Below are 25519 nucleotides of genomic sequence, written 5' to 3' on the forward strand. Positions count from 1 at the left end.
TTAGTAGTAACACTGCCCTGACTACAATTTTGAAAATTAAAGGTGCTAGCCAACATACTTTGTTTATCAATTAATAATAATCTCAGGTTCAATTTGATCATGAAAAAGCAATCTTTGCTCAAAAAATCAAAATACTATCTTGGCCATGAGTTTTGATTCACATTTCAAATATAAGTCTTTAAGTATATAGGTATCATCACTTGCCTAAAAAAATCTAAGCTAGCTAAACTATTACATATAGAGATGTAAAAGATATTAAAACAATGTATGTAGACAGAAAATTTAATAAACACTGAGCTTGTACTTGAATAGGTTGTTTTATTGTTTCTTATTTCGAATATATACACTCTAATAGCCCACTTGAGGGGTTTTGGAGTTGGCTTCTGCTATAAATCTGGCTTTGAGGCACCTACTAAGGTCTTTACCAGGATCACATGGAGACCCTATGGCAGGTGACATGGCAGGTAAGATATTGCTGGAAGTGGCAGATTTCCCCTTCCAGCTAGAAAGATGACCAGTGGGTTCTGAGTTTAGAAAGGCATCTATACAAACATCTCCAGCAACACATACTTTAACAGTATGAATTTCAGTCATATCAGCTCTCTCCTGACAACGGACATTGGCATAACAAGCGCAATAAAATTTGTTGGAAAATTGGTGCAGGTCTTCAAGTGTGGGTTTCCCTTGTATTGTGTATCTTCCACTTTTCTCAAGTTGAATAGCAAAATTCTCTGGGTTCAGGTGAAGATAGTCACTTGAATTCCAGTGTTTCCTTATACATACTCCCTGCTCCTGGCAAAGCACTTGGTTACACATTTTGGCTGCTAGGGTGACGTTGATTATGTAAGGATTCAGTTTATTCTTCATGTAATTGTCTAGCTCTGTGCAAGATTGCTGTAAAATTATAAGAAGGTTAGAATATCAAGGGACAAGTTAGTTCATCTGTGATATGCAAGTTCTAAGGAAGCATGATAAAACAAGACCCGGCAAGAGGTAGGGAATAGTTTACCTTTTTTACCTTATCAAGCAAGATTATTCTGACTGTTTTTGTAACATTTGTAAGTAAGTTTCACATGCCATTTCATGTCAATGAATAATTGACCAGTTGAACCTTAACTTCAAACTAGCCTTGGACTTCTTTAATAATTCATAAACTAATGGGGCAGAATGGTAGAGCAGTTAGAGAATGGTCTCTGGGGCCCATCTTCCCTGATTGGTCACAGTTCCATTAATGACTAGCTCTGTGACCTTGGGCATCTTGCAAGCATTCTCAGTTTCCTATCTGGGTGACCTTGGGTGAATCAGTTAACCTGGCTGTGCTTCAGCTTCATCATTTGTAAAATAAGGATGATTATAGCACTTAACTCAGATGAAAAGATACAATGTATATAAAAGTGCTTAGCACAGGGCCCAGCATATCATTGGTTAGCCCTCAAGAAATTATGAATAAAGGTAATAAGAATCATCTTTGTGGGACAAGTTTAAACAGCATAAGAAAGATTTCTCAACTGCTGGCTCAAAACAACTAAACAGGTTCAATTGAGTATACTTTATGTTAAATGTTATGTATAGTTCAAGTTATGGGTGAATTATGAAGCTCTTATACAAACATACTTATTTGGCAGAGCACGAGTGATGAGTAACGAAAATGATTCATCTCGAGACTGGTGCATTCTAAAACTGGGATGCTGTCTTTTTAAAAACACAGAAGATAGTCACTCGCTTTCTTTCATAATCCATAGTTCCACTGAGTAAGCTGGCTGTGCTGGTCCTTCAGCAGACCAAAGGAAGTGATGGTAGTAGATCAGAAGGCAAGCTGAGGCAGCTTCCACTTGACTCTCTCGCCATCGATGGTAGGAAGAATAGGGCCTTCCAAGAATGTCCATACTCTAATGCCCTGGAATCTGTGACTATGTTACCTTGCATGGCAAAAGGAGTGTTACACACATGATTGCAGAGAAGAGTATGGACCTTGAGAGATTATCCCAAGTTATCTGGATGGGCTCAATCTAATCACATGAGTCCTTTAAAAATGTAGAAACTTTTCCAGCTTGGATTAAAAAAAAATGAGATGGAAGAAAGAGAACAAATTCAAAAGTAAAGGAGACTCAACCCCGCATTGCTGGCTTTGAAGATAGAGGAGAGGGCCAAGAGCTAAAGAATGCAGTGAACTCTAGAAGCTGGAAATGAATGACCCTTAGCCATAGCCAGCCAGAAAATAGACATCTCGTTGTTACAACCACGAGGAAATGAATTCTACCAACAACCCAAATGAGCAAATGAGGATCCTCCCCTGGAAAGGAATGCAACCCAACCAACATCTTGATTTTAGTCCATTATGACCCATGCTGGACTTCTGAACTACAGAACTATAAGATAATAATTCTCTCTTGTTTAAACTAAGTGTGTTGTCATTATTATGGCAGCAATAGAAAACCTCTTCTTAATCCTAGTTTTGCATGGTGTTTAGAATAAAATTCAACTTCTCCCGACTTATATACAGCCTGATGTGAGGTAATCCTTCCTTCCTCTTGAACACCTCTCCCTTACCCACTCTACCTTAGGCATACTAGTTGTTTCATAAGCATGGTGGGTTCATTTCAAAGGGCACTTACTTATTCCCTCTGCTTGGAATGCTCTTTCCTCTAATTTTTAACATGGTCACTTTATCTTGTCATTCAGATTGCAGCTTTAATTAAACCTCAGACACCTTTCCTATCTACTCTCACATCTGTTTTAATTCTCTGCATAGTACTTATTACATCAAATATTTTTCTTGTTTGTATATTGTTTCCCTCCAACATTAATATAAGCTCCATGAGTGCAGAGACTTCGCCAGTATTCTTCAACACTGTATCCCCTGGGCCCAAGGTATATGAGAATTAATACCAAGTTCAGAGGACAGTCTGAGTGACCACAGAGACAAGAGCTGGGCAAAAAGAGGAGTAAAGTATGACAATGGTTTGAGAATCGTTGGCCTACACAAGATGTACTCTTTGGAAGGATCTGAAACCATTTCTAAAAGATAAGGCCTGGTTTATAGCATTTGTCAATTTCCATGCTATAAATACATCTGCCATGGCCAATTTTAAGCTATCAGCCTGACATCACTGAGTGATTGGAAATCAAGCACACGTTGTGATAGTATGGTGTGGAGAATCACATCATTACATACTATTTCCACTTATACAGATACAGTAGATGTAAAGTTCCTCAAGAGATAATAGTAAAGTGAAGTATGTAACTGATATATTTTGAGTATTTATTATGGTTTTTTTTTTTAGATTTTATTTATTTATTTGACAGAGAGAGAGAGAGCACAAGCAGGGGGAGCGGGACAGGGAGAAGCAGGCCCCCCACTGAGCAGGGAGCCCGATGCAGGGCTCGATCCCAGGACCCTGGGATCATGACCTGAGCCTAAGGCAGCTGCTTAACCAACTAAGCCACCCAGGTGCCCCAAGTGTTTATTACTTTTGTTTTTGACAGTACTTATTTCATTCTAAGTTTTGGTAATTTAATTTTTAATAATGATTGTGTTAACAACCAGTTCACAAAATTTCCAAATATTTAACAATCAGATCTCCTGAGCTGGGACCAGTAGGAGCTGGCTGTCATACCACTGAATCTAATAAAATGGAATGGAAGGAAATAGCTTGCTTACATTTGATAACAATTGTTTTAAGTCAATTTCAGTCATTAAACCTGCAGTTACCAGTTTCTCAAGTTGTCAATAAATCAGAGGAAATAAGACGAGTAATCCATGATTCTATTGATTACAAATGGCATAGAAAAAAGGGGAAGTAATGATAGAACTAGCATTCAGAATCAGCATTTGGGAAAAGTAGCAGAAATATATAAAACGGAGACCACAGGGGGCAATTTCAAGGCAGTGTCATTAGGTAGAAAATAGCCATATTTAAATTGAAGAACTCTCCCTGTATGAAATATGCTGAAGATGATCTGAGAGTCATGGTAGAAAAATGTAAATCTAAGATTAAAGTGCAATAATAATTTAAAAAAAAAAAACAGGTGTGACAATTAAATAGAATGTCATGCCATACTACTAATTGGAGAAAGCCTGATTCACTCCTCATCAGAGTAAGGGTGGAGTTCTCAGTTCTTAAAAAAAAAAAAAAAAAAAGGAAGTAGTATGGAATTTATAAATGATTCCGTCAGAGAATTTATAAGACCCTTGAGAAAGGTGTTTACAGATTTGAGAAACAGTGAATGAAAATTAGGAATATATTTGGGAGAATTATAATTCTTAAATGATTTTCTGACATGAAAGATTTTGCAAATGGGACATATACCTTTCTCCAAACTTATATTATTTCGCTTTATCGGTGATCAAGCCAGAGATAATAGAGTTCTACCAAATAAGTAGAAGGGCTCAGATTACTTTGAAAGAATCTCATGATGGGAACTACTGTTGAGTACTTTTATAAATGAATTAACAATATAGCGAGTCTATCTGGAGGACAAGAGACAAAAGGTCTCTTCTGGTCTTAGAGTGCTGTATAAAGTCTCTTCTCTCTAGGTCCTAGGATAATTCTCCCGGGCCATGAGCTTCATGGGACATTCTCTATGGCACCTAAGTCACTCATATTTCCATATGTTAGAGAAGAAAAAGTTGATCTCCAATTCAGCAGTGTCCATGTGATAGCTTTACTCTTGAGTCAAGAGGATTGAAGAGGTGGGGAAGACAGATCTGATACAGAGAATTAAATGAGGATGAAAATGAAGAGAGAAAAGGATTAGGTGGTGATAGTTAAAGGCTTTTTGAACTAAAGAAAATGCATTGGGAGAAAATGAAAACAAGTCATCCATACAGAAAAAAAATGCCATTTTTTCTCCAATAAAACAAGTTTTACTCAAAATTTTACTTAAAATAGACAATAGTACATATAACCTATGGAAAATAAAGAAGCATTCCTTTTCCTCTCCCTTAGAGAAGTTTTGAACAATTTAGTAATATTTTTAAAAAGTAATTCCCAATTGCCTATGCACCCTTTCCGCACTCCTGGATCCTTTTTCTTACTCCCTTCCCGGCCCCCACCAAACCATTCCTCCTAAAGTCTTTCCCATCTCAGAGGCCACTTCCTTCAAGCCAAAAGCCTCGGAGTCATCTTAACCACTTCTCTTATCCGTCCTACTCATCCCATCCCTCAGTCCAACCTCTCAGTTCTACTGTTGGGTTATATTCAAACCACGCTGCCAGCATGTATGGTCCAAGCCATCAACAGCTTCCTCTCTCTGCTCCTGCTCTTGCCCCTCCACCGCAGATCCTCAGCTCAGCTAAGTAAGAAATGTTTGTCAGAGATTGCAACTCTTCTGCTCAAGCCTCCTTGTGGCCTTCCATATCAGAATGAAAGCCCCATGGTGGCCTACGAAGCCCTCCATCTGACCCTCTTCTCACTGACCACACTCTTACCCCTGTCTTCCTTGCTCACTGCACTCTGCTCACACCGCCTCCATCTTTTTTTGACAAGCACATTCCAGCCTGAAGGCTCTTGCACTTACCATCCCTGACTTGGTCCCTTGGAGACTTGGTCCCTGGTTTCCATCAGGTCTCTGCTCCAACAGCACCTCATCAGAGAGGCCTTCTGTGACTGCCCCATCTTAAGCACCGCCATCTTATCTCTGTTTATCCTGCCTACACGGTTTCATTGCTCTTTATTGCACCTATCACTACCTGACATTATCCTATCTGGATATGTTGCATTTCCACTTGTAAGGATGCAGCTTCACGGTGAAGGGATTTCACTTTGTTCACTGCTACATTTCTAGCACCTAGAATTATCTGGCACCTTAATCATAGGAAATGTTCAATAAACCAAGGGTCAGCAAATGTTTTCTGTATAGGGGCAGACAGTAAATATTCGGGGGTTTTGAATGATACAGTCTCTACCATAACTATTCAGTTATTTCCTTGTACAGCAAAAGCAGCCATAGACACCTAAACTAAGGCGCATGCCTATATTCCACTAAAACTTTACCGATAGACACTAAAATTTAAATCTTACCTAATTTTCACCTATTATAAATACTATTCTTGGGGCACCTGGGTGGCTCAGTCGGTTAAGCGACTGCCTTTGGCTCAGGTCATGATCCTGGAGTCCCTGGATCGAGTCCCATATCAGGCTCCCTGCTCTGCAGGGGGTCTGCTTCTCCCTCTAACCCTCCCCCCTCTCATGCTCTCTCTCTCTCTCTCTCTCGTTCTCTCTAATAAATAAAATTTAAAAAATATTATAAATACTATTCTTTTGGAGTTTTTTCCCATCCATTTAAAATCATTCTTGGCCCCTGGCTGTTATTTGCTGACCCTTGTAATAAACTGCCATTGAATGACTAAATGAATAAGTAAAAGAAGTGCTTAATAAACAGTAATGGAATGAATGAAAGAACTGACTATTCTTTCATTGACTAGTTCATGGGTTTTTTGAGAAGAGACATATCACAGTAAAGTACAAAAAGCCAAACACCACGGCAGAACACTGAGCTTGTCGTCCTGTTTTGGCCACTTGCTAACCACATAGCCTAGAGAATTTTGGTTAATTTCACTGAATTTCTGCTTCGTCAGTGGAAAACAGGTACAGGTTTTTCTGCCTTATAGCATAACCACACAAATGAAGGACAGTTTGATGCAACCAGTATTAATTGAGCACCTACTATTGTGTGCCAAGCGTAGTACTTATTTTATTATTCAGTACAGCAATCCTCAAAAACATTAAAAGAATACATGTTTTCATCTATTTCCTATCAATTCAACTTACCACATTTTGGGTTAAATTGAGGCTTCCCCATATTATCATTCCAGAGACACCTAGAGAAACCGTTTCACCGATTGTATTCTCAAGGTCATCCTGGTGAATGTGACAGAAAGAGTTAACAGATAGAAATAAAATAGAAATGCTGTGCATAAGACAGTAACAGCAAAGCTAAGAATTCTGACTTAACAATAATAATTCAAATATTTCCCCACTATTTCAATTTTTATTGCCACCACGACCCCACTAGAACAAAAATACAGATTTTTTTCTGTTATTTTAATTACTTCTATTGACAAACCGTGTGAAAGAAAAAAAAAGGACTGAGTGAATACATTGTCTATGCTACCTAGTTTTTTCGTTGTTGTTAAGATATTATAGGATTACATTAAAATGAAATAATTTCTTGAGATGCCTGGGTGGCTCAGTCGGTTAAGCGGCTGCCTTCAGCTCAGGTCCTGATCCCAGGGTCCTGGGATCAAGTCCCTCATCAGGCTCCTTGCGCAGTGGGGGACCTGCTTCTCCCTCTGCTTGCCGCTCCCCCTGCTTGTGCTCTCTCTCTCTCTGTCTCTCACAAGTAAATAAATCTTAAAATAAATAAATAAATAGGAGCGCCTGGGTGGCTCAGTTGTTAAGCGTCTGCCTTCAGCTCGGGTCATGATCCCAGGGTCCTGGGATCGAGCCCTGCATCGGGCTCCCTGCTCCACGGGAAGCCTGCTTCTCCCTCTCCCACTCCCCCTGCTTGTGTTCTCTCTCTCGCTGTGTCTCTCTCTGTCAAATAAATGAATAAAATCTTTAAAAAAAAATAAATAAATAATAAAATATATTCTTATTTTGCATTTATATAACAATGCAGAACTACCTGTGTGCATATTCCTAAAGGATGTTAAAAGCCAAATCTCACTCCCTTCAAAAATGATGTTGAATTCCACTAAATGCCTTTTGTGGATACTACTTCATAGGCCTCACATCTTGATTTACTCACCTCAGAAAGATATTGCAAAGACACATCAGTAAAAACTGGACGGGTATATACAAAAATTGGAAGTGGATGTTTAACACTGGATACTTTAGAAACCCGGATGGCTTCCCAAACACGATTGCGGACATAGAAAGCAGCGTATGGAGAAGATTTTAATTTGCTATTCAAATAAATGGATGGGAAAAGGGCTGTGCTTTCCTTCCACATCCAGTTGAGTTCATCATTTCTTTTCTTTTCTAAATCAAAGCAACTTCCATTGTAACCGGGGGTCTTATAATTATGATTGTAACAGTCAGGAAAGAGATAATAACCCCATAAATAATTTGGCCGAAGGAATTTTCCCAGTTTTAAGGTCTCTTGCATGAAACATTTTCCTGCCTTTTCAAAATCTGCTTTGGCTATCTTGGCGGCCTCTGTGGCATTAAGTTCTATATGTTGTTGCTGAGCCAACTCAATAGACTGGCGCTTGTAAATATCTTTAGGTTTCCAGTTTCTTGCCCAGACAGGCCTCCAGTTTTCCCAGTCAATAACAGCCAGGCCCGTGGTGTCTCTTTGTATGTAATGGCTAATATCTTCCTTGGCTTTCTCCAAGTGCTTTTTTAAGTTTCCAGCCTGGGGGATTCCTCCATTCACATTTTTGCCAGTCTTTTCATGTATGTGAGGATAGTAGCCAAGTCTGTCAGCGTAAAATAATGTAATGCCTTGTCCTGTGGCGCTTTTTCGAGGGCTTCCTACTAAAGAGAAAAGGTTCAGATCTAGCTGCACGTTAAACTTTTGAGCACAAAGTTCCGTTGGGGCATTCCAGCCCCAGAGGAAAGATACATTGGGGATAAAAGGGGGTGCTCTGAACTCCTGAGTCAAGCAACATGGAATCAGAAGGAAGGTGAGCACTGCTTGGGTGACTCTGCTGGACCCCACAAAACTCCTAAAGAAGATATGCTGGAACCTGAGCACACCCATTGCAAAGATTAATGACTATGAAAATTTCTTCCCAAACACTTCGGCTTGTCCAATATTTCATGCAAGACCTAAGTACAGAAGAGAGAGAGTGGAATGAAGCCACTTTGATGGATAAAAGGGTATAATGATCACATTACTTTTAAATATTATTCTTCTTGCTTCATATTTCAAGAATATTTTGCAAGTTGCTTCATCTATAACTGGAAAAAAAATAAATGTAGAATATATTGTTACACTATGTTTCTGTATCGAGACTGTCAACTTTACCAAGTTCTCAACTTGGAAGTGCAGGAGTTTAATTCAGTTTTCCAAGCTGGAGAACTCCTGTGTTTGAATCAATAAAATTATTTTCTCTTCTGTATGATACAAATCCTATAATAGCTAACATTTGTGTCATCTTTCCAAATCATGACTGGGGTGAATGTAGCTATTTTTCCTTTTGCCTTCCCACTGTGTAGAATGCTATGCCTTAGCAAAGCCTTGTTAAATAGAATTCCAGTTGAACCTCTAATTTTTGTTTGTTATTTCTTGAAAGACTGCATTAGAGTGGCATGCCAAAAATTGAAAACAACCTCTCATAAAATTATGAGATTTCATTTTTTTTTTTTGAAGGGGGCAGGTAGAGGAGGAGGCAAAAGTCACTTCTCGTCACTTCTCCCAGAAGGAGTGTAACAAAAGCGTGCTTGAGACTATTGAATTAACCAAAATCTCCTACTGAGGAACAAGTTTAAGTGTTATTTGAAACAGTGCTCCATCATATCTCAAATTGAGTAAAAGATTAAGTAAGAGATGCACTATATTTATAGATACCTGTGTGTATATACATATACACACACACACGTACATACACAAAATTTATGTATAGGTACAGAAAATAGGTAAAAAAATTTTTATGAAACAAAGTATCTCTTCTTTATACATCTTTGGACAAAGCCTTGGGGCACAGAATTGGGGGCAGACCTGGGTTAGCATCTAGAAAAGCATCTCTTTAGAAGATATACTAGAGACTTTACATAAGAATCTCATCTCCCAGGAGAACCTGGGTGGCTCAGTTGGTTAAGTGGCTGCCTTCGGCTTGGATCATGATCCCAGGGTCCTGGGATCGAGTCCCGCATCGGGCTCCCTGCTCATGGGGGAGTCTGCTTCTCCCTCTACCCCTCCCCCCTACTTGTGATCTATATCTTGCTCTCTCTCTGTCAAATAAATAAAATCTTTTTAAAAAAATAAAAAATAAAAAAAAATCTCATCTCCCTAGAAAATCTTATCTGACTTAACTCCAGATAATTAGCATCTCTCCACTAGTATGTGTAAGGCCTGTTCTCAATTTATACCTATTAGGTTACTTCTCAAGTGTCCTTTTTCCCCATTGTCTGGATAATAGCTTCCTAAAGCACTCCTGCTAAGCCTTTGGTACCCCCCGCCCCAACTCCAAATAGTAGTATTTGCCCAGAAGTCCTTTCAGGGTCCAACACCCAACTTGTGTTCAGTGGTGTCCAGGCCAGAAGCCTGTTAGTTTTAATGTCTTCCTAGAGCACTGGCAAGTCAATAACATTCCTTAAAAAAAAAAAAATCAATGTATCTCAGAATTAATTTAAAAGCTCAAGATTTGAAGACATCTAAAATCCTTCTAATTAACTCTTATCCTTATTTTAAAGAAATTTTATCACTAAAACACATATTAATTAAAACCTTTGAACCAGGAATGTTTTGTCTGAGAATTAGTCCAAAATTATTTTGTAATAAAAAACAATATGGGTAGATACAGATACTTAAAATGTATCATTCACCACTGTGTATTGTAGTGTCTAAATCAGAGCAGGAGAAAATATTAAAAGCTGACAATGATGAGATGCTTAAATAAATACGGTATTTTAGGCTGAAGGAATTTATGCAGACATCAGAGCTAGTTATAAAGATAGTTAAGTAACATGTGAAGATGCTTGCCTAAAATACTAGTAAGCAGGGACCAACTAGTTCCTTGCCTTGATGCTACTGAAGACAAGCAGTTTTTTGAGATATACAGAAACGTAAGCACATGCTTCAGGAGTTAAAGAAAATCCAGAGATATAAAAGAATATTCATATTTCCTGAGGGTCCATTACATATTTTCGATCTTCTAATTTTCTTTCATTCAACTACCATATAGTTTCTCAAATAAAAACTGGGAGAAAAATAAAATTTAAGGCTAGAATTTTGTTTGCCAGAACAGATTTGAAGCTCAACTTCTCCTTAGTGGCAAGAGGAAAAATAACCATCCACCTTCCTACTGTTTATTCACTAGGATGCTTGTTCAAGGGGTTCTCCTTTTACCTCTTTTTTTTTTTAAAGAGAGAGTGCGCATGGGCATGCAAGTGTGGTGGGAGGGGCAGAGGGAGAGGGAGAAAGAGAATCCCAAGCAGACTGCAGATGAGTGGAGCCTGACATGGGGTTCTATCTCATGAGCCATGAGATCATGGCCTGAGCTGAAATCATGAGTTGGACACTTAAGTGACTGAGCCAACCAGGCACCCCTCATTTTACTTTTTGAAGGAGTTGGTGTTTGGAATTTTTGAGGTAAGGAGAAGACAGTCACAGACAGAAAAAGCCAAACAAAACAGCCAAATTTCTCGGCTTAATTCTAAGCTCTTCTTTTCTACAACAAATGCTTTCTTTCTAGAAAATCATAATTAACAGATGTAGAAGTCAGTCACAGGACTGTCTTCAGAATCCACTCTTCTGGTATTCTTACTTCCTATAAGGAGTCCATGTATATATTATCTCAATGGAATTAAGAACTGACTTTAGATACAGTCCTCTTACTATTAAAATTGTTACAGATTTTGAATATAAATTATTATTATAAATATAAAGGTGAACATTCAGAAATGTGGACAAATAGTGATAAAGCCAAGATTATAACTTTGGTAAAAGCTCAGTGAGGACTGAAGGGAGGGACAGAGTGGAGAGTCCCAAGGTTTAAGATGTATTTCCCCAGCACCTCCGAGATCCCCTTGACCCTACTGCCCCCAGAACAACTGAACATGATAAAGGCATGGTTATAATACTCATCAAATGGCCCCTAGCCTCAGGATGCTGAAGGTAACTTTAATGTATCTAAATTACCTCTGTAAATACTTCAGGAATCATTCGTTAATATGAAAAATAAAAAGCAAAACTTCAAGTGAGCAGCTGGCCCCAAATTTATTGCCTTGGTACCCCTTGTATACTAATTACATTTGGTAGGCTGTGTATCATTTCTGAAGTACTACTTGGTCTCTAATTTCAAGTCAAAGGTTGACTTCTACCTCCAGTTACAAGGCATATTAAATCTAAGCTGAGTTCTGAGCAAACTTAAGAGACCAGCATAATATCCCCAAAGCAAAAAAGTCCATGTGTAATTTTCTTCTCTTAAAGCAAAAATTTATTCATGCTTTCAGGAAAGAAAGGAGCCTTCAAACAAGATTTTTTTTTGTAGGAAATTTCTTATTAAGCTGTGGTGTTTTATAAATAACTTGGCCAGAAATAGATATGATGATAAAATTGATTAAACAAGAGAAGTTAAGGGACACCTGGGTGGCTTAGTCGGTTAAGCATCTGCCTTCGGCTCAGGTCATGATCCCAGGGTTCTGGGATGGAGTCCCCATTGGGCTCCTTGCTCAGCGGGGAGCCTGCTTCTCTCTCTCTCTGTCTGCCACTCCCCCTGCTTGTGCTCTCTCTCTTTCTGACAAATAAATAAACAAAATCTTTAAAAAACAAACAAAACGAGAAGTTAATATTATTTTTGGTGGTATTCCATCAACTCCTTCCTTCCCCTTTTCCTATATTATTATTATTATCATCATTATTATTCCTCTCCTTTGGTTCCTTCTCCTACTCTTGTCTTAACTTTGTCAGTGTCTCCCACAGATAATTTTTTCAAAGGCTGGAACTCCTCAAGGCTAAAGAAATTGCTCCTTCCTGGGACCCATGGCTGGTTCAGTCGGTAGAGCATGTGACCCTTGATCTTGGGGTTGTAAGTTTGAGCCCCACGTTGGGTGTAGAGATTACTTAAAAATAAAATCTTTAAAAAAAAAAAGAAAAAGAAATTGCTCATTCTTAATCTGTGTATCTACTACTAAGCACAAAGTGCCAAACTACTCCCACTAACGAGGTAGCTTTCAAAACATGGCACGTTACAGAACTTCTAATTCTTTTTCACAGATACCGTATCTGATTATCCCGATCAGGCTATGCAGTAGAAAGAAAAAAAGACAACTTATTTTTGAAGCAAAATTTTAAAAGTTTCCTCTGAAATGTCAGCAGGTCAGAAATTGCTCCAGAAGAATCTAAATGCTCTTCAGTATTCAACGTGTTGGGTGAGAAAAAGCAGCTCTTTGCCCAGTCAGTTAAGGAATTAAAGAAAGACTTAATCTTTTGAAATGTTATTATGTGATGGAGGAAGGGGGACGTGTGTGTGTGTTTTTGTGTGTGTGTGTGGTGTGTGTGCGTGCATGCATGCATTGAATCCCAGCAAATTCAAGTGCCTTATAGTAGCAAAAAAGATTGGTAAAGATGGCAAATTAACACCAAAATGCTATAAATTTTTTATTAGCATTTGAAATAAGTTTAAGAATCCAATGGTAAAACAAATCCTAATTGCAGTTGTTTTGATTATTAACCATTTTGTTAAATTAATAAAAGATTTCTGTCGTGTAATATAGATGAAGAATGAATTGGTTTCAAGGAAGTACAGCATTTACGATAAAAGTAATTTCTCATTACAAAATTAAAATGAATTTATATCTTCGAAGTGATTAAGAAAGCCATGTTTGACATTTGTTAGTTGTAGGAAAATACTAGTTTTCTGAATCCTGTTCCTTTCTCTAAGGTAGGAAGGGAGAGGGGAGAGGAGAAAAAAGAGAACCAAATAAATAACAAAATCCCTCAAAAGCAGTTCCCAAAATCAAATTTTATTTAATTGCTATAGTAGAATATAGAGATATAATTTATACATGTTCATTTTATGCAATAAAAGTTTGTCCTGTTGGGCCATGATATAATTAGAAAGCAATACATCTAAGAAGCTATAAAACTACCATATGATTAAACATGAATTGTAAATATTGAAGCCTTAAGCAAGTTACATTGATAAGGTGTAAAAGATATTAATATTTCAGCTTTTGAAAATGCAAGATAGTTCAATAGCAAGAGTGTTTAATTGAAAAGAAGAAAGTAATTCATCTCACTCTTAGAAGGAAATTCCTTTAAAAAGAAGGTGAAGGTGCCTATAATAACATTCTGTGTCCGTAATGTCTTTATAGACCTGAGAGGCCTTATAAAAGAAGGTACATAATATGCCCTTAATTGTTGGATTAGGTTGTTGTTCAAATTTCCAAGCCACTTAATTGATACTCGATAGATACTTACATGAGTTAATTAGTTCATTAAATGAATGAGCTTGATATACTTTGAATTTCAGTAAACTCAAAATTACAGCCTGAAGATGTTCGAACAAAATCAAAATATGTCACTCAGAATCCACAGAGCTGTCAAAGGAAAACCAGAACAGTAGGGTAGAACTGGACTCAATTCCAAATACAGTGAGAAAAAGCAGGACTTCATAGCCAAAGAGCAAAGTTGGAGGAGGGGGGTGTCTGTGGATGGAAAATTACTAAGAGGGAACATCAGGGGTAAGGGAAGATTTTGGCTAAACTGACCTAACAGGATTCTTGCTAAAGTCAGGCCAGGGGGGTCAGGCAAAACCAGGGGGACAGTAGAAGATAGGAAACCTAATCAGATACCCAAGGTGACTAGATAGGGAGGATGGGAATTCTTGCTAAATTGACTTAACAGGATTCTTGCTAGAACTAGATTCTACAAGGAATGATACAGAAGCCCAGCATTTGAGGCTTAGTCAAAGAGAGTTCAGGGGCACCTGGGTGGCTCAATCATTAAGCGTCTACCTTCGGCTCAGGTCATGATCCCAGGGTCCTGTGATTGAGCCCCACATTGGGCTCCCTGCTCCATGGGAAGCCTGTTTCTCCCTCTCCCACTCCCCCTGCTTGTATTCCCTCTCTCTCTGTGTCTCTCTGTCAAATAAATGAATAAAATCTTTAAAAAAAGATCTTTTAAAAAAGAGAGAGAGAGAGAGTTCAATGAGCCTGATTGGCGTGGTCAATAGAGAATCTTTGTCAGTCCCCACTATGGTGCATGCTGGATGAGTTAATCATTTAATTAAGTAAATAAACTCAATGTACTCTGAATTTCAGTAAACTCAAAATTATGGCTTATGGTACCACTTTAAGATGAAAATGTTCAAATAAAAAACAAAGTATAGCATCCAGAAGCCACAGAGTTCAAACATTACTCAGAAGACAATTATGTCTTCTGTAGCCAAGCGTGAGGCCCTGACACACCCAGATATGACTGAAACTAAGCACTTGAATAATTGAATACAGTCTTTAAGAGTCCCTCAAATTCTAGAGGCTAGTTAACACAATAACCTCACTAGGGATACTCTCTGCAATACCATTTGTCAAGCCCCAGACTGAGCTTAGTAATGCCTGACTTGCAGGCAACCCAACATCCCACCGTCATAAACCTGTCGTAGTTCTTCTGTAATTAGAGTGTCTCAGCTGCCTCGGACAACTAGGCAAAAAGCCTTAGTATCACTCAAGTCAAAGTCTAGGAATAACCAGCACCTCCATGATAACTAGTGCCTTACACAATGAAGTTCACAAAGGTGTACCAGCTATGATATGGGCTATGAGTTTACAACTGGTCTTCTGTTAGCAATAACTAATGTTTCTCTTTCCTTGACCAGTCAGATGAATTTTGGGTTTTTGTTTCTCTGAATTGTCACAGTCATAGTTGCTAAATCTACATGTGGGATTATATCAAAGATCCAAATGGCCACTATAGTCTAACACAAACAGAAAACACCTATTTGCTCATAAATGCCCTTTGTTCAAAGGCAGTAGGGACCTAATTGCATCGAATGTGATTAAGCACATTTGCAAATGCTGAAGGTAGATGCCATTGAAAACAAGTTTCAAAAGACGATACAACAGATGTTTTCCTTCTTATCAATTTGTTTGGCGCCTATAGAAATACCAGGCTCCTAAATGCTGCACGTAGGATGCAGACTGTTTTTTTCTTCTTAGGATAGAAGACTGGTTCAAAAATCTTGTCAGAGTTTTAAGTGATTTAATATTTATCTTCCTAAAAATACATGTTCTACAGTCCACCTTAAGAATGCACATTTTGTGAAAGCAAAACTATGGTTGAAGTCTCAAGCAAGCAAATGTCTTCCCAACCTATTCATCTCTTTCTCCACTTGTAAGGAATGTGTGGCAACTCAGTTTAATCCCGCTTTTCAGCCAGGATCTAAAGTAATATAAAACTCAAATCTTTCATTATCCATATGAAAGTCCCTCTTCCTTTGAGGAAGAAGAGTTTTGTGGTGACAGGCTCTTGTGGACCATATGAATTCCATATGAGAATTATATATGTTTCATTCCAGTGGGATCCTGCCTTGCATGTCTTGTATAGATCTCTTTGCCCTGGATCTTTAAAAATCTATTCTGAGCATAGAGATATATCTCTCAATGACTGTTCCCACTGTGTAGCCTTTCCAAACACATCTGACTATTAAAGTGTTCATTTCTGATTGCCACCAAGGAGAGTTTTAATGTATAAAGGCTCTCATAAAAATTGTACTTATTTCTTAGTACCAGTCACAGTTTGTGTTCAAATTTGAAATAAGTCTATCTTTCTCACTAAACTGTGAGCTCAATACTGTGTCCCCAGTTCCCAGTACTATGCCTGGTACGTAGTAGAAGGTCCATAAGTACTTAATTATGGGTGAATGAGTGAATCTATCCATCAATTAATTCTTTGATCAGATTATTTTTTCCTTCTCCCCAGTTTCACTAAGTTATTTTAGATTTCCTGCCATTCTCCCAAAGCACAAGTTCACCTATTGGATAAGATCCAATTTATTTTATCCTAAACATTAACAAGATAAGGAGTTAAAACAGTTGAAGAAATAATAGTAGCTACTTTGACCTCACATTGTGGCATGGAAAGTAAGATTTATCTTAGAGATTATAATTAGCAGGGATTTTTAAGATTACTAATTCAAATCTAGTCCTATTCTCTCAGGAGGGTCCCTAACTGCTACCATGCTCTCCAGCTAATGATGTGCTATAGCTCAAGATTAGAACAAATATGCCACAGAGCATCACTAGTAACATTTATTGGTGTCTCCCTTTGCAATGACTCTTCTCTCCTCCTCATACATCCACTTTTAATTTTTTTCTTCCTATCTTAACTGAGTCTTCCATCTGCCAAAGGGACCTGAAGCTTGGACACCCACAGCTAAAGGGATTAAGGAGCCCAGACCAGAAAAGGATTGAGACGTTATTCCCATTTTTAGTTCCATCATGCAAGAACTGGAAGATTCAAATTAATCAATCTTTAGGTATTAACTTTTTAAAGTATATTGGTGATACCTAGATCAGTCTCACTCCCAGAGATGCTGGGATGATATGTGAAATGATATCTATGAAGTATTTTTTACAAGAAGCTATGCAAATCTAGGGTGCAGTATTATTGCTCCTGGACTACCTATATTATGAAATCTTGCTTATTATGGTTCATTTGCATTTACCCCAAACTATAAGAAAGACAGCTGTAGTAAGGTGTGGAGACAGTAGTTTTTGACTTATAGCAACCAGAAAAGTCAATATATATAATTAGATTAGGGGTATCTCTAGAAAAATTTAGGGATTGCGAATTCCTAGTCCAAGGATGCCAAAGAAATGTTTACTGGGGATGCTGAAAGTTTTAGAGGACACGGAGAAGTTTGGGGGTAATAGTGGGACTCTAACTCTCCTTTAAAGAGTGTGCTCAGTGAAAAAGGCAGAAGGGAAGAAGAAGACTCATAGCAGCAAAATTTACTTCAAATTGTAGAAATTCAGTAAAAGTTATATTTATTTACAGTTAAGTTGCCCCCTTATCTTCACCTAGAGGTTGGGAGGTTGCTGCTGTTCGGCCTCAGCGGAGATCACATGCTTCTAGTTCAAGGAAATAGGAAAGCCCAGATAATGCCTCCACAGTGAGGTCACCTCTGGCCTAAACGCAACTACAAAGAGCATTGCCGAGCAAGGGCGAAACATCACCTAAGCCTTTTAGGTGCATCTTAGGCCAAAATGGAGAGTAGTTGTGAGCATGATTATCTAAGAAAGTGATGTTGGAGAGGCCTATTTCTAGCATTTTTCCCCCAAGTTCAGGCCACAGACTATTAGTGGGCCATAAAACTGATTTAATTGGTTGTAATGAGCATTTTTTTTAAAAAGAAGTGAAATTGACTATCATAGAGTGGAATGGCTAGGCTAGGCTAGAACAGGGCAGGACAGAATCAGAAGCACGAGAATACCATCATCACATACAGTAAGCAGATTATTTTATGAACATTTTCTGTCTGTTATATATTTACAAATGTGTGCACTGAGTCACAACGTAAAATGTATTTTTTACTGTGGCACGAACGAATCAAGCCACTCTGATCGCAGAAGCGTTGGAGTCTGACGTACCTGGGTTTTGAGTGCTGAGAATAGGCCCTTGCTTATTAAGTGGCCTCCGACAAGTTCTCAAATCTCATTAATTTAATTTCTTCAGCAACCAGAATAGAATTCTGATCTGTCTGAAGATTCTTTAAAGTAATGTCTATGAATGACTAAACTGCTATAAAGGCTCCCATGTGCATGTAAAATTATTAAATAAAGTTTGTATGTTTTTCTCCCATTAATCTGTCTTTTGTCAGTTCAACTCACAGGCTCCAGGTGCAGAATCTAACAGGGTTAAGGCAAGTTCTTTTTTCTCTCATACACCTGACCCAGAGTAAATACCAAATAAACGTAAGTTATTCCTGTTTTTATTAATAATATTATCCCTTGCCTCCACCCTCTTGTGTGAAAGACAGGGAAAAGCATGACAAAAGAAGGCAAAGTCCAAGACTATTTCATGATTCATAGACCTGCTAGCATTAAAGCTTCCCTAGGAAATTAAAAAAAAAATTTTTTTTTTACTCTAAATATGTGAGCATTATGGAATTGTTCTGATAGAACTGAGATACTCAACAAATTCATACCACCGTGGAGCCAGATCTGATGATGGCGTTCATCAGCAATGGCATTCATCAGCACACAGCGTGATCTGAGAGGGAACCTACATGAGAAAGTCTTCATGGATCATGACTCTATCAGCAGATTAGACTGGCTCTAGCCTTCATGTGCCTTGCATTAGTTTGGCTGTGACTGCTTCTTGGCATCTTATGGAGGAGTCCACTAAGAAAGCAACCTTTTCAAGCTCAGACTTCAAACTCTTCACTCAGCCGGATGGAAATATTTTTCTAACTTGTCAAATGTGATTTATCCAGACAGTTTTCAGCCTTTATATCGGATTAGTGGAATAAGTAAGTGGCATATAAATAAGTGACATTTAAAACAAATAATAGCAAAAATTATTAATATAGAATTCAGATATCTCTACAGTGTTTGGTGGGTTATATATTAGTTTGGCTGAATGAGCTGGCTCTGCTTCCATTTCACAAAAGAGGAGGAAGAGCTGTTACCAAAACTCAAAGAAGCGATGGTTAACAAAATTATTTCTCAGCATCAAATTTCCTTTGGCTATTAGCATGTTTATTACCTCTACGAGATACAAGTACTCACTAATAATCATTATTGTTGTTGTTATTAAAATAAACAATACACCTAGCATATCACATATATCAAAATGTGTGACAGATGCTATCCAAAAAGAAAAATTAATTATAAAGTCAACCTTCTAATGCCATTAGAAAGATCCATTAGTACCTAGACTTATCTCTGCCCCCCTACACTCTTCCATAAAAACCTGAGCACATTTACCCTTGTCAATGAGAAGAGCAGGCAGTTGTACTTGTCTCTTCACCAAGAACAGAGGAAAGCAGAAGTACCCTATGGTTCTCACCTGAGACAGGGGAAACAGGAACTCAGAGTGACGGGCGACTAAGGATCCGGCTAATTTATGACGGGATGGGAGTGTCCCTAAGACTCACCTACTGGGAGATGGCTGAAGGAAAAAAAGGAATTCTGAGAGAATGGGGAAATCAGAATTTCTGCAGCAGAGATTCTGCTTTAGAATTTTTGAAGCATTTGGACCAACTATGAAGTTGGGGGATGGACCAAGTATGAGGGTGGGGGATGGGGACAAGATCTTTATAAGACCTACTATTTTGCTACCAAAAAAAAAAAAAAAAAAAAACAAGCACAAAACAGAATAGACAGATAACAAGATAACTTCAAAGATTTAAAAAGAAACTTCCAAGGCACGTGTTCACTTGTCAACATAATTATAGGGCAGTGAGTCTCTCGAGGTTGAATCTAAATAGTACTTTAGTTACTTAATGAATGTTTATAATTTTGAGAAAAAAATATTGTTTTTATTCAATTGTGTATGGCTCATTTACTTTTAATTCTTAATATGCAATAGCTACAGTTTTAAAAATCCAAGATATAAGTAATATTTATTGGTCGCCTAAACTGCTTTCAACAAATGTGCAATATTTGTTATATTTTAAATGTTGACACGAGTACAGCAAGCCTTTCATTAAAATGTCATTAAGAGACAGTGTTTACAGGAAAGCAGTTTCAACCAATCTTTAAAATCAGACAATCAACAACTAATTAGGAAGTCATCTAAGGGTTTTTAGTTAACAATTAGTTATGGTATTTGAATGTCTCCATAACACTCTGGGGTAAGAATTATCATCCTCATTTTCTAAATGAGGAAGTAAGCATTAGCAAAAATTAAATAATTTGCCCACCAACCCAGTTCTAGCTAATTCTGAAAATCTTGCTCTTTACAATGTCCTCTACTGGACAGGTCACTATTATTACAGAGATGAAAATATAAAACAGGATATTTTCTGAGAAGGGAGACTGAATATTTTAATTGTCTAGGACACATGTAGATATGGACATACTTCCACTGGCATAATTAATCATCATAATTTGCTATTAGAATCAACTCACTTGAGAAAAAAGGAATTAAAGCCCAATCTAAATATTTTCAAAGGTGCGCAGTTAGACCCCGTTTGCAGTGAGCTTACTCCTAAACCCTGCCTGCTTTTGATGTCAATAACTTTAACAGAATGTTCACCCTTTCTATTAATTTTTTGGTGCAACTCTTGTTTTTTGTTTATTCACTCCAAATGATTAGTGGCATTAATGTGGCAATCATGTTTCATGTTTTGACCTCATTTATTCGGTTTTGAACAGGAAAATGGAAATGCTGTGTTCATAGTTACTAACTTTCCACATCACAGGACCTAAGAAGTTAGAATAAGAAGTCCTTTAAACTAAAAGACTAACCCTTTACTTAAATTAGAGGTAAATTTGAATTATTTATGGGGGTCTTTTATTTCCCGGTTAATGTATATTACCTTCTAACTTTGCCAAAACTGATAAATTGAAGTACACCTTTGTCATACAACTTTCTCAGAAAAATACAATGTAAGATGGGTGAAGTCTGCGCCCATCAGCACCGAGCCTACACATTTTTGTCATATAAAGCACGTTGAGGAAACAGAGGACAAAGGGCACTGACCTGAGTTCAGCCTCAGTCCCAACTCTGAGAAGAGAGTTGAATAGTCAGTAACATTTTAATTTTCTTCCATTTCTTCCCTTCCTCTCCCTTCTTCCCTTCTCTCTCCCAGACACTGTAGACATATTAACACATTTCTTCCCAATAATAATCCTAAGAAGTAGACACAAGTTTTGTCCCTGTTTTACAGATGCTACTCAACTTTTTTTTTTTTTTTAACCTCAGGCAAGCAAGTTTCAGTTGAATCCCTTAGATTCAGATTTCAGAACCATATCTACTCCATTACCAAAGTCCTGGAGAGCCTTAGCTCAGCAGTTCAGATGAAGAAAATAAACCAGTTGCTGTGAGACCAGGTGGGTTCTTCAGTTTAAGAGATTTGTTTTATCAAAAAGCTAGCTTGGATGATATGTGAGATGTTTCTGGCTATCTTCAAAGATTTAGACTCGAATTTTAAAATCTCAGGGAGAGAACTCCAGAAAGAGCCCAAAGAGATGTGGCTGGAACCAAGGTCCCAGATCAGAGGGTTGGCTAAAACTAGACCGTGTCCAGAAACCCTTAGTCTCTTGTAGCATTAGTGTCTGTAGTCAAGTATAGGGTACTACCTAAAGGGACAGAATTGTTCCACACCTCAACCCTGCCCCTTTCCATATTCCTACTAGTGACAAAACTGGGAAGTCTCCATTATTTTTGTCATAATCTGCCTAAGTTGGCTGGCACCTCTAATGCCTCCCTCTTCATCCAGAAATAATGTCGTGGATTCCCCTTAATTCTTCTGTGCCTGTACTCATGGGCTGCCCTCTGTAGGCTCTGGTTATAACCCACTGCTTCTCCCTGCTTGATCTGTTCTGATGCCTGAAGGATATTCCTCTGTGCCCTGGTTTTCACTTCTCTGCTTAGAACATTCTGGTGAACACTGTAGTACTCTGCCTGCTTTGGTTTTAATTCTGGTTTCTCCTCTGTATTTTATCTTAAAACTTCTCTTGGCTATAATCTCTGCAACCCAAATAAGGCTCCCCACACTCCAAGGTCTGCCATCTACTTGCTTGCAATTAATTAAGATCTACTTCATGATTCTGATCTTACCTGGCCTACAACCTCAGTTACAACCAACTTCTTTCTTGCTCCAATTCCTTAGCTAATTTACCTCTATTTAGATTTTCATGATATAATAGTTTAATAGGCTCCCTTAGCATCTTTGTTACTTGCCTAAGTGAGAATTTCAGACACTGCAGAAGAATATTGAGATGTTCTAGAGTCACTGGGGCATCTCAAACTATACCATAGGTGCTGATTACTTAATTTGTAAATTCAACTATTTTATTTTTTTTTAAAGATTTTGTTTTAAGTAATCTGCACACCCAGTGTGGGGCTTGAACTTATTTTAAATGTTCTTTTCAAGTTTTATAAGAGCATTTGCTATAGTCTCAATATTTGTGTCCCCTCAAAATTCATATGTTGAAATCCTAATACCCAGTGTGATGGTATTAGGAGGTTCCACCAACTGAGCCAGTCAGGCACCCTGATTCAACTATTTTAAATGGAGTGTTTATTACATGTCAAGCATAGGCATGGAGGATACCACATAGACCAGTGTCTGCTCTATGGAGCTTGCACTTAGTGTGAGGAGACAATAAGCAAGTAAATAAGCAAATAATTTCAGAATGATAAATGCTGTTTTAATCCATTTGGGTTGCTATAACAAAATATCACAGACTAAATAGCTTGTATACAACAGAAAATTATTTCTTACAGTTGTCAAGGCTAGGAAGTCTAAGGTCAAGGTGCCAGCACAGTTGGGTGTTGGCCCTCTTCCGGGTTGCAGACTTCTCTTTGTATCCTCACATAGTGGAAGAAGGCTAGCAAGCTCTTTGGGGGCTTTTTCATAAGGCCACTAACTCCATTCATGAGGACCCACCCTCATGACCTAAGCACCTCCCAAAGGCCCCACCTCCTAATACATCACACTGGGTATTACGATTTCAACATATGAATTTTGAGGGGACACAAATATTGAGACTATAGCAAATGCTCTTACAAAACTTGAAAAGAAGAATGAGAAAGACAGCAATTAGGGTTGAAAAGGCAAGTCTTGTCCACTTTAAAGTGTAATGTATAATGTTGACTCTTAAAGAGATTGTATCAGTTAACACTCCTTCCAAAAATTAAGGCTGAATCCCCATACCCAAACTAACACTGTATTGTTATACTTTATAAAGACATTGCCTAACTAGGTAATGTAAAAATGGTATCTCATTGTCATTTTAATCACAATTTCTTTTATTTTGAGAAATTGAGCCATTTCATAGTTTCTTTGGGGTGATTTTCTGTCTTTGTCCTTTTCCCATGTTAGGTTTGCGTTGTTTTGAACTGATTTGTTTAAGAGCTCTTTACATAAAGGAATTAGCGCTTTGTCACGTGGTCTAAAGGGTATTTTCCACTTTGTCACATGTTCTAAAGGGTATTTTCCAATTTGTGTTCTAACATGTCTGTTTGTTTGCCTAAGTGAGAATTTCAGACACTGCAGAAGAATATTGAGATGTTCTGGAGTCACTGGGGCATCTCAAACTATACCATAGGTGCTGATTACTTAATTTGTTGATTCAACTATTTTATTTTTCTTTAAAGATTTTGTTTTAAGTAATCTCCACACCCAATGTGGGGCTTGAACTTACTTTAAATGTTCTTTAACAATAAACATATTGTTTCCATGTAAAAGGCAAACTTCCTTTTTTATGCTTGTCTCTAAATATTTGGAGAACAAAATGATTTCAGGTCAGGTTCCCTAGCAGCTAACCTAGGATAAGGTTTCATGTGCAATGATTTATTAAGGAAGTTTTCTCAGGGAAAAAAAAACACTTAAGAGAATGAAAGAAGCAGAAAGGAGACGTAGCCAAGAAATGATGCAATTTCAATAAGGTCCTGAGGAGGGCAGCATAAGCCTGCTCATGCAAGGGATCCAATTACGGGATGAGGGGAAACAAAACCACACTGAACTGGAAGGAAGGTGGAGGGGAGGCACGCTGAATATGGGGAACTGGATGCATAACAAATTATATAAGGGACCTTGGGGGATCTGTGTGGGCATTGCCAGTGTCTGTTAATAATGTGTGGGTCAAAGGTCAATGAAAGGAAGGAATAGGGAAGTTCAAACCCAATATTTGATTTTCAATGTGGAAATCTCTTATTATTTACTTGTGATGAATTATTAAACGAGGCAACAGAAGGAATCTACCCAGTCAGGACAATTTAGTCCACCCTGACCCAGTCACTAATGATTACTCATGTATAATTTGTTTTCTCCTCTCCCTCACCTCTTCCTGGATTTTGACAATCAAACCCGATGGTGCCAAAGTTATGGGGAAAGTCAGTTTTGAATAAGTTGAAGGCCAAGTAAACAACTGTAGGTTAGATCTTGGGAGTCTATGAAAAGAGGTAATGGATTGAAAAGGGGAGGTTTGGTCTTGGTTAAGGTACACAGAATTCAGCCTTGTACTATTGCTAATAAGGAACATCTTTGCTGTATTTCTGGAGTAACTGGAAAATAGCCCCTGTTACTGACTCTCATTAGCATCTCAGACTATTTTTTCTTAGGCTCCACTAAGGAAATATCATTTTTTTGTCATTTTTTTAAAGATTTTATTTATTTATTTGAGAGAGAGAGTACAAGCAGGGAGAAATATCATTCTTAATCGTCTTGTGAAGTAAAATTTTATCTTGTAAATACCAAGCTGAGAGCATTTGAAAGACTCTTATGATTCTTTTAATGACAAACACTTTCCTAGCACAGAGCATTAACCAATTTAGGGTTGCCTTTTTCCACCTGTCACTTTTTAGCATGTCATGTATGTACGTGAGTGGTTCTCTAGGCTTGGGGTGGGGTGGTTTGGGGAAAAATGAATAGTGCTGCTAATGGCTTTGTGGGGTTTTGGGGGGTGAGAAAAATGTTCTAAAATTAATGGGGTGATGAATGCACAACTCTGAATATCATTGAAATGAATACTCAAATTGAAGAATTGTATAATATGTGAATTATATCTCAATTGAGTTGTATAATTTTTAAAAAATTCTCTCTACAGGAAAGCAACCCAAATTTTGACACTTAGAATTCTCACAGACTAAAATATGAATTCATTATCAAAAATTGCCAAACACAAATAAATAAGCTATCATTACTGAGGTTAGCAAGAATAAAAAACAACAA

The 25519-nt window shown here is 37.8% G+C and overlaps 1 protein-coding gene across 1 annotated transcript; it reads right to left on the reverse strand.

Annotated features, from left to right (window-relative positions):
• Positions 1 to 317: 317 nt before the first annotated feature.
• On the reverse strand, positions 318 to 19782 carry SPAM1 (sperm adhesion molecule 1). The gene is made up of 4 exons (XM_032401179.1): positions 19684 to 19782; positions 7753 to 8903; positions 6774 to 6863; positions 318 to 894 (listed from the first exon to the last, which is right to left on the reverse strand). Exons 2-4 carry the CDS (start codon positions 8707 to 8709, stop codon positions 349 to 351), a joined length of 1593 nt encoding a protein of 530 aa, XP_032257070.1. The 5' UTR covers positions 8710 to 8903; positions 19684 to 19782; the 3' UTR covers positions 318 to 348.
• Positions 19783 to 25519: the final 5737 nt, after the last annotated feature.

This window comes from Phoca vitulina, unplaced genomic scaffold, assembly GCF_004348235.1.
Source record: "Phoca vitulina isolate PV1807 unplaced genomic scaffold, GSC_HSeal_1.0 scaffold4, whole genome shotgun sequence".
NCBI lineage: Eukaryota > Metazoa > Chordata > Mammalia > Carnivora > Phocidae > Phoca > Phoca vitulina.